Source organism: Osmerus mordax, chromosome 11 (genome assembly GCF_038355195.1).
Source record: "Osmerus mordax isolate fOsmMor3 chromosome 11, fOsmMor3.pri, whole genome shotgun sequence".
In the NCBI taxonomy this organism is placed as follows: Eukaryota; Metazoa; Chordata; class Actinopteri; order Osmeriformes; family Osmeridae; genus Osmerus; species Osmerus mordax.
The window spans coordinates 7,508,899-7,518,617 of record NC_090060.1 but is presented as its reverse complement, the minus strand read 5'-3'; the positions used below and the strand labels follow the sequence as shown (position 1 = coordinate 7,518,617).

Genomic DNA, 9,719 nt, shown 5'->3' with positions numbered 1-9,719 from the left:
AACACGTGATTGTCTTGACTGAACTGGCACACAGGGACTCATTCATTGATACGCGACACACCGCAGCCTAGTGAAAGCTGTTTCACAGGAAAACAATAATCAGACGGTCTTGGAGTAAACTGATACTCTGTTGTTTCTCTATGATGTGTGACATACTTTCCACCCACAAGCTGCAGTTGTTGTGACACACTTACAGTATTGTAGCTCACCATGACAGTTGTGTGAGTGTGTAAAGGTCCACCTGGAATTATGACAAATAGATGAGCAAGCATGCAAGGCTGGAGGATCAGGTTTCACCCTCCATCTGCCCCTTCTTGGCGTGTGGTTCCCTCCCTTCCTGCCCAGGAACCGGCCTTGCCACATTGCTGTTGAAACAGGATTACCCGCACACAGCCAGCAAAGAGCCACCAAACAACCTCTAAACATCATTCAAACTGCCGGCAGACAGCTCCGAAACATCCAGAATACAACCAGCAAACAGCCAGGAAACAGACAGAAAACAGCAAAGAAACTTCCAGAATAATTCCAGCAAAGAGCCATCAGCCAACCAGCAACGCCTTCAAGCAGTCTTCAAACATCCAGCAAACAGCCTTCAAACGTCCAGTTAATGGCCAGGAAACATCTCTCTAACAGCAAGCGCATAGCCAACGAGTGACCTGACTCGCTCCACACGCCCTCCCCCCCCCCTCACCAACCTGTGGACCCCTGTGGACACTAATCTGTGTGTGTGCGGACGCTAATCGGCGTGTGTGTGTATGAGATTAGAGAGAGTGTTAGGGAAGTATCTGTACACTTATGGATCATCTGGACGGGGGCTTTGGAAGGTTCAAGAGCTTGAGGAAGGATGACTTTGAAGCTGACTGGATCAAAGTGTCTGAGAGCAGCTTGGGAGCGGTGTACAGAGTCAAGCTCAAGGTGCTGCGAGAGACCTGTGCCCTGAAGTGCTTTGACACCACTCTCTCTGGCAACAACGTATACAGGTAGGACTGAGGAGGTTGTGGGCTGTGCCATGTCAGAGTTTAGAATAGTGTCAAATATATATACATGTTTTATATATATATATATATATATATATATGCGAGGTACAGTGCCATATGGTAATAGCATGTAAATGTGCAGTGTAGTAATTGTTTGATTAATTCCAAACACTTCAGTGTCCTGTCCGGGTGCATATACTGTGCATTATTTCAGGGCAATTTGCTAATGAGTCACTGTGTGGATGAGATCAGTTATGGAGGGAAACAATGCCTTGTAAAGGGAAACTGGTGGAACAAATCTGTTATGACCTGAACTAGGATAAGAACATTGTGCACCTGCAATAACAAGCCTAATCATGATTAGCTCTGCCTCACTCTCCCCCTTCCCCAATCTGTCTGTGTGTGTGTGTGTCTGTGTGTCAGCCACATTCTCGGTCACATACTGCACTGTACATGTTTCTGTTGATCTCACAGACAGATGTATCTGTGGAGCTCTCTGTTTATCTCCCTCACTTTATAATTCTCTCTTTCTCTCTCTCCCTCCCTCCATCCAGACGGATGACAGACGAGATGTCCAAGTTGACGAAAGTGAAGTTCAGGTATGTCGTGTCCATCTACGGGGTTTGCAGCGACCCCGTCGGCGTGGTGATGGAGTTCATGAATGGCGGCTCGCTGGACTCCCTCCTGGCCAGCCATACCCTCACATGGCCCAAGAAGTTCCAGATGATCCACGAGGCGACCATGGGCATGAACTACCTCCACAGCCTCGCCCCGCCGCTGCTCCACCTCAATCTGAAGCCAACCAACATCCTGCTGGACGACCACCTCCACGTCAAGGTGAGGGGAGGGTGGGGGAGGTGCGGGAAGGAAAAGGGGAGTCAGGTGGCTGAGTGGTGAGGGAATCGGGCTAGTAATCCGAAGGTTGCCAGTTCGATTCCCGGTCATGCCAACTGACGTTGTGTCCTTGGGCAAGGCACTTCACCCTACTTGCCTCGGGGGAATGTCCCTGTACTTACTGTAAGTCACTCTGTATAAGAGCGTCTGCTAAATGACAATGTAAATGTAAAATAAAAGGGGGAGGGTGGGGGAGATGTAGGAGCGGGGAGGGGGAGATGGGGATGAGAGAGGAAGAAGGGATGGGAAGGAGAGCTTGATAGAGAGTGAATGAGAGTGAAGTGGATGGGGAGGTGGAGGGAGAGGTAGGGAAAATGCAAAGAGGGAGGCGAGGGAGACCGAGAAGGAGGAGAAGGTGAGTCCGTTCAATGCCGCCATTACCGTGGCCGCCCTGATGTGGATCCAGCTAATGAACTAACAAGCTCGTGCTGGTCTGCTAACGAGTCCACCATGGTTTGCTAACGACCTTCTGACAGGCTTTAATTAAACACAAGCTTCAAGCAGATTGATAAGATTCCAATCTCACAGGAGGCCATCACTGGATGATGACTATCCTGAAGATCATTTTCTCTTTAATTGTCTTTAACATATTTTTTTCCACCTTTTTTGACAGATAGCAGATTTTGGCTTGATTAAGTGGGAGGAAGCTGCGAACCAGAAGGAGCTGGTCGAGCAGCTAACGGAGCGAGGGAACATCAGCTACATTCCGCCTGAGGCCTACAGCCCCTCCCCTTCTCCCCCAGGAACCACCTTTGATGTTTACAGGTGAACCTCCAAGGGCGAACGCTCTCTTCACACCATCACCGCGGTGTCGATATTTCTGCTGTCACCTCTCACTTATCGCCTCCCACTGCTCCCTGTGTGTGTGTGTGTGTGTGTATGTGTCACATACGTCCGCCCTTGCTCTCTCTTTCCACCCCCCCCTACTTATTGTTCTCTCTTTCCCAAACTCTCTATCCCTCCACCCTCAGTCTCCTCTGTCTCTCTCTCTGTTTCTCTCTATTTCATATCTCACTCCTCTATATCCATCTATCTATCTCGCTATCTTTCTGTTAATCTCTCTAAATCTATCCATCTCTCCATATTCCCCTCTCTCTTCCAACCTCTGACCCTCCCTCCCCCAACCCCTCTTCTCCATGCTGATAGGATGAAAACAAGTTAAGAGGTTACTTCCATTAATGCTGTCTGGTGGTGACTATTGATCTTACAGTCATGTGCCTCATTATCATACTTAACCAGATCATGTTTGTCAAACAGGACCAGGAACTCGATGGATTTTTTGTTGTCAGGGGTGGTGGTGCATTATTGGCGGTGATTCTGTGTTGTCAGTGATTACTATTTTGTTGTCTGGAGTGTTTGGTTGTCATGGGTGATTCTGCGTTATGAGGGGTGTTTGTGTTGTCAGGGGTGATTCTGTGTAATGAGGGGTGTTTGGTTGTCAGGGGTGACTGATGTGTTGCCTGTTGTACTGCAGCTTCTCCATCGTCATGTGGGAGATTCTGACCCAGTCGAAGCCTTATCCAGGTTGGACATGTTACACCTTCAGCACACCTTGAGTATTCCCCTAAAACTGATAACAGCAGGATCAAATGATTACAGCAGTTATGTTACAGTAAATCCATCACAAGAGACATATGCATCTTCAGTAGTCAAGCAACAATGTCAGCAGATCATACTTTCCTACTGCAGCCATTCAAGCTGAAATGTGTTTGTGACATGGCTGTCTGGTTTCCTGTGTGACCCAGGAAGCAGTATAACCACGGTGCTGATGAAGGTGTCGTCAGGGCGACGGCCCAGCCTGGAGATGATTCCAGACAACAAGCCTCCCGAGAGTGACCTGCTGATCAGCATCATGCAGCAGTGCTGGGACCAGGAACACTGGAACAGGCCTGAGTTCTCAGGTAACACACATTTACACAAGCAGACACCCACCCACACACACACACACACACACACACACAGTACTGGGACCAGGAACCCAGAAACAGTTACACATCTTCTTGCGGTATTTGTACATTATTGACTTCTCTTTGGCCTCTGTCTACACCTCTGTACAGTGTTCATGTCTCTTTGGCCTCTGTCTACACCTCTGTACAGTGTTCATGTCTCTTTGGCCTCTGTCTACACCTCTGTACAGTGTTCATGTCTCTTTGGCCTCTGTCTACACCTCTGTACAGTGTTCATGTCTCTTTGGCCTCTGTCTACACCTCTGTACAGTGTTCATGTCTCTTTGGCCTCTGTCTACACCTCTGTACAGTGTTCATGTCGGCCTTCATCCCCCTCTCACATGTGTGATGCAAGAGCTGTCAGAGGTAACACACTCTGAGATACAAACATTCTGACTGAGGAGACAAACCCCTGCTGTTTCTACCTGATGCGGTCTCCTCTAATCCTGGCTGAGAAGGAGATTGAAGCCCTTGGCAGAGCCCTGGGTCACCTTTAAGTCAGTCTAGCAATTATAGCCCAGACTCAGAGCACAGTGACAGTGCATGCTAATCTGACACATATGTATGCACAAACTGTACCCTTTCACATTAGCGGGGTTAAGCCTTTTTTTCCCTTTTCTGTTCCAACCACATCACTGATTTACTACAATTTATGCGTCACACCACAAAATGTTACAGAAGCATGCTAATTAACTCAATAATTTCCCTGCCTGGTGAGACAGAAGTTATTTGGGTATGCATTTCATAACTTAAACTTTGTTTCATGCACCATATGCAGAACTACGAGGAAAATAGCACGTGTTTCTTTGGGGATTTTGCTCCACAGACGTTTCAATGAATCCTTTATCTTCATATTCTGTGTGGGAAGGAGGGCGGTGGGTGTAAGAATAGTGTTACATGTGTTAATGGTCTACTGAAAGTGCTGCGTGGGTGAATCCAGGTTTTGTCTGTTTGTTTTCTAGAGACGGTCAGAAAGACAGAGCTGCTCAGCGAGGTGTTGAGGTTACCAGGGACCAGTGTGGGGGGTAGCCATGGGGACCACACACCTGACTACTCCCTGCTGTGTACCTCACAGAGAGTAAGGGACACCTGCTCTCTCTCTCTCCACCTCGATTTCTCTGGCGTTCGCTTTCTCTTCCTCTCTACATATTACTGTAACCTCAACCCTCCCCCTCTCTCTCTCTCTCCCTCTCTACATATTACTGTAACCTCAACCCTCCCCCTCTCTCTCTCTCTCTCTCTCTCTCTCTCTCTCTCTCTCTCTCTCTCTCTCTCTTTCTCCCTCTATCCCTGCTGTGTACCTCACAGAGAGTAAGGGACACCGGCCTCTCTCTACCTCTTTCTCTATTTTTCTCTTTTTCTGTCTCTCTTGATACCTGCTGTCTACCTCACTTAGAGTAGGGACACCTGCCCTTTCTATTTCTGTACCTCACTCTGTCTCTCTGTCTCTCTCTCTCTCTCTTTCTTTATTCTTCTCTCATGTACAGTAAGTATATCATATTTAAGTCCCCACAAACGTAGATTAAAATAGGATTGAAGTGAACATGTTATAAACCTATTAAAATTGTCCTTGTTCTTTCGTTCAGAAATCCATCCATGATGCACCTGACTCTGCCTCAGGTAATGGAGAAGTGATGTGAGGGTGTGCATTGACGAGTGTGTGTAGCAATGTGAGTGTGTATGCATGTGAACGTGTGTTTAGGGATGTGTGTGTGTGTGTGTTTCATGTGTGTGCAGGGATGTGTGTGTGCAGCAATGTGTGTGTGGGCTGCAATGTGTGTGTGTGGGCTGCAATGTGTGTGTGGGCTGCAATGTGTGTGTGGGCTGCAATGTGTGTGTGTGGGCTGCAATGTGTGTGTGGGCTGCAATGTGTGTGTGGGCTGCAATGCGTGTGTGTGGGCTGCAATGTGTGTGTGGGCTGCAATGTGTGTGTGGGCTGCAATGTGTGTGTGTGCAGAAATATGTGTGTGTGCAGCACTGTGTGTGTTTGTTGCTGTCCCTGCAGCTGACATTTACAAGGTTCTTACTTCAGGTCTGAAAAGCTGACAAACTAATTAGAGAAAGGAAGTCAAAAGCTTCTTGCCGAGCCTACACTGAGGGTTCAAGGGTTGAAAACGACAGTTTGTTTTAATAATGTGTCGGACTTCTTCCTTGTCACAGATAAATGAGCTAGGTTAGAGGTTGGAGGGTGTATACAGGGTATTTTGTGTCAAGGAATACAGTCTGATGAATGCAGTTTTAATTGAGGGGAAACTTGCAGGATGCAGGAAGTTCAGGCGTGTGAAGGTAGCATGATGTGACCTCTGTAAGAGTTTGTGTTCAACTAAGGGTTGGATGCTAAAACGTAACACTAGTAGGCTTATCTGTCTCTCTTTCTCTCTCATATTTCATCTTTCTATTGACCTCTCGTCCCTTCTCTTACACACTGTTTCTCTTTTTCATTCTACCTGCATCATTCACTGTTCTCCATCTCTCTATCCATCTTTCTCTCTCTCTCTGGCTTCATCCACCAAACACATCATCTGATCTCTTCTTCTGGTCTTCCTGTGCAGGTGATGACCAGGACAGTGATGGCGTCCTGTTCTTCCTTTCCCAGAGAGACTTCCAGAGCTTCCGTCGCTCCCTGAAGAAAGAACACCTGTCTCTGCGTTACTCTGACAACAACAGCCTACTCCACTATGCCGTTGCCAGCGGCGATATCGAGAGTGTCCGACTGGTGCTTGCCCATGGTGCCCAGACCAACTGCCCGAGTAAGCGGGGCTACACACCCCTCATTGTCTCCATCCTGCACCGTCTCCATGACATCAGCACCCTATTGGTCGAGAGCAAAGCAGACGTTAATCTGGGGGACAGCGAAGATTGGACGCCGCTCCACTTTGCCGCTCAGAACGGTGACGACCGGGACGTCCGTCTCCTGTTGGACAAGGGGGCGCGGCCGGGCGCCAAGGAGCAGACGGGCTGGACGCCGCTCCACCTGGCCATTCAGAATGGCCACGAGAGCGTGGTCAGGCTACTGCTGTCGCGATTGGACAGCGCCTCCGAGGGGGAGGGACCTCAGGGCAGGACTCCTCTCCACCTGGCTTCGGCCTATGGACACGTCAGCATCGCCAAGCTCCTCCTCTCGCAAGGGGCGGATCCAAACGCAGTGGACCAATCGCAGTCCACCTCGCTCCACCTGGCCGCAGAGGCAGGGCACTTCCGGGTGGCGAGGCTCCTCATCAAGGAGGGGTCAGAGGTCAACCTCAAGGACAGGAGGCACTACACCCCGCTCCATGTCTCTGCCCTGAAGGGCCACGCAGGGATCTGCAGGCAGCTGCTGGCCCAGGGAGCCATGCCGGACGCCCGCACCCTCCAGGGCTGGACCCCCATGCACCTGGCGGCCCTCAAGGGCCACGGCGCCTGCCTGCTGCTGCTGGAAAGCCACAAGGCCAGCGTGGACGTTTGTGGCGAGGGCGGCTGGACGCCGCTGCTCCTGGCCTGCCATCACACGCAAGAGGACACCACGTCCAAGCTGCTGGCGGCCCATGCCTGCCCCCACCTGGCGGACGACCGCGGCTGGACTCCGCTCCACCTGGCCTGCCACAGCGGCAGCTTCCCCAGCGTCCTCCAGCTCATCTCCCACGGTGCCCTGGTCAATGCCAGGAACGGGGGCCAGGCCACGCCCCTGCACCTGGCGGCTCAGCGAGGGTACGGAGCCGTTGTCCGGGCACTGCTCCTGAACGGGGCGGACAGGAAGCTGGGGGACGCCTCGGGGTGCACCGCTCTGGAGCTGGCACGCAGGAGCGGGAGAGAGGAGGTGATCCAGATACTGGAGGAGGAGGAGTAGAGCGAGGAGGTGATCCAGATACTGGAGGAGGAGTAAGGAGAGGAGGTGATCCAGATACTGGAGGAGGAGTAGAGAGAGGAGGTGATCCAGATACTGGAGGAGGAGGAGTAGAGAGAGGAGGTGATCCAGATACTGGAGGAGGAGTAGAGAGAGGATGTGATCCAGATACTGGAGGAGGAGTAAGGAAGGAGGTGATCCAGATACTGGAGGAGGAGTAGAGAGAGGAGGTGATCCAGATACTGGAGGAGGAGGAGTAGAGAGAGGAGGTGATCCAGATACTGGAGGAGGAGGAGTAGAGAGAGGAGGTGATCCAGTGCCGGCAAAATTGAAGATATAACTTTATTCTGTATAAAATGATACTGTGTTCAGCATTCTTTGTGTGCATAGAGAGGCCTACCCCCAAATCTGAACTCTGAACTAGATGGAGACGCGAGGTCTGGTGACCATTTGCTTGACACCTATGTGAAGGAGCTTTTACGACATCAGGACCGGAGATTCATTGTTGCTGTCGTAAACACGAGCACACATGCAAACACACACGCACATGCGCGCCAGGTCTATGCAAGGGAGCCAATGAAGGAAGGGCCATGGGACATTTGCATGCCATTGTTTTAACCAATCACTGTCAAGAGCGGTTCTGTTTACATAGGTTTACATGCTAGCGGACAAACTTTGTAGCACAATGGCGTGTGATGTTTTGCCTCCTTGCGGCCGCAAGCAATAAAGCTTTCTTAAACTTGTTCACCGACTGACTGTACAATGCATGATAGATTAATATTTCTGACATCCAGATACTGGAGAAGGAGGAGTAGAGAGAGGAGATGATCCAGATACTGGAGGAGGAGGAGGAGGAGGGGAAGGAGGAGAAGGAGGATGACGGACGGATATTGTTTCAGAAAAAGAAAAATGTTTTAGGATTCTTTTCATTCCTGTGATTCCTGTTAGGAGTCGTTCCTAAACCCTGACGGAAAAATACATTGTGTTCAGCTCAGGTCAGGGGTGGAGCCAGACATAGTAAACCTTCAGGGCTTAGCCCCAACCTAGGACCTAGTCAATCTTTGATCTGATCTTAGATATGAACTTCCACTGGTAATGTGGAATTTCTTTGCCTTAATTTGAGCTCAAAATATGTTTTTGAGCTTTATGTAGTATAATTGTGTTGGACTCTGTTACTACTGTTATATTTACAGAAAATTACAATCAACATTTTTTCCAAAAAGATTTGTGGCTTTTGGAAAAATATTTCCGGCTCAAGTCCCAGACACCACTCCACCCATGACTCAGGTCAGCCCGGAACCTGGTTCTCTCCAAGAACCAGGATGATTTGTGAACTCCTGGTGCAGCAAAATGTACTGTGTTACATATCTACTAATACATGCCATTACAACAAGAAACCCATGCATTGATTTATAACAAAGTGGATATTATAGTGCTCCTTATATACGTTATATAGACATCAACACTGACTCTGATTTTCTATGTACTGAAGGTACATTTTGTTTGACTGAAGGTCCCTGCCATAAAGTGTGTGATCATAACGAGGTGAGTGTGTGTCTGTGTTATGTGTGTGTGTCCACCTGCTGAGGGCTGTAGTGGACTGGAGACCTGCTCACATCTAGAAGCCGGCAGACAGCCCACCTCGCAAGGCCTGAGAGGACCCCGCTCTCAGTTGCCATGGCGATGTGTATCGAGCAGGGCCGAACCCTTGGCTTGTGCCAGGGCAGAGTATCATTGGCTGTGCCCCCACACAGCAGTCACGTTCCTGATTTGTCCTGCTCTAAAACAGATGTGACAAGGATTTTCCTGGTCGCCTGTTTAACCTGCTTACCTACCCAGCAACCCGGTATCATGCTTTTCCCGCACAAAACTAATTAAGGACTGAGCCATGTTCCTTGAGCCCGCTTGTCCGTCTTTTTACGTGCTAGAACAAAGAAAGAAAATGAATTGCTTGAGCACGATTTCCCTACAAAAAAACTAAACATCACATTTACCCATGGTATTAGGCTCAGGGTTAGGGATACGATTAACAGCCTGTTGGGGAGGACAGGTAGGTGCCTGGGAAGAGCGCAGACTGCC

The 9,719-nt window shown here is 49.5% G+C and overlaps 1 protein-coding gene across 5 annotated transcripts; it reads left to right on the top strand.

Annotated features, from left to right (window-relative positions):
- Nucleotides 1-457: 457 nt before the first annotated feature.
- On the top strand, nt 458-8,734 carry ankk1 (ankyrin repeat and kinase domain containing 1). Of its 5 annotated transcripts, XR_010877792.1 has the most exons (10): nt 458-980; nt 1,532-1,814; nt 2,485-2,636; nt 3,346-3,395; nt 3,617-3,772; nt 4,780-4,895; nt 5,404-5,437; nt 6,370-7,763; nt 7,871-7,948; nt 8,465-8,734. XR_010877792.1 is itself a non-coding variant. In XM_067246494.1 (9 exons), exons 1-8 carry the CDS (start codon nt 796-798, stop codon nt 7,641-7,643), a joined length of 2,250 nt encoding a protein of 749 aa, XP_067102595.1. In that variant the 5' UTR covers nt 458-795; the 3' UTR covers nt 7,644-7,652; nt 8,465-8,734. The 5 variants fall into 5 exon arrangements, 3 of the variants coding, with proteins under 3 accessions (XP_067102595.1, XP_067102594.1, XP_067102593.1); XR_010877793.1 differs by lacking the exon at nt 5,404-5,437 and having other exon boundaries at nt 6,414-7,763; XM_067246494.1 differs by lacking the exon at nt 7,871-7,948 and having other exon boundaries at nt 6,370-7,652.
- Nucleotides 8,735-9,719: the final 985 nt, after the last annotated feature.

Coding starts and splice junctions, on each gene's coding strand:
- ankk1 (XM_067246494.1), top strand. CDS start 796: ATGGATCATCTGGACGGGGGCTTTGGAAGGTTCAAGAGCTTGAGGAAG. Junction 1,815..2,484: donor ACGACCACCTCCACGTCAAG/GTGAGGGGAGGG, acceptor CTTTTTTGACAG/ATAGCAGATTTTGGCTTGAT. Junction 3,396..3,616: donor CCAGTCGAAGCCTTATCCAG/GTTGGACATGTT, acceptor TGTGTGACCCAG/GAAGCAGTATAACCACGGTG.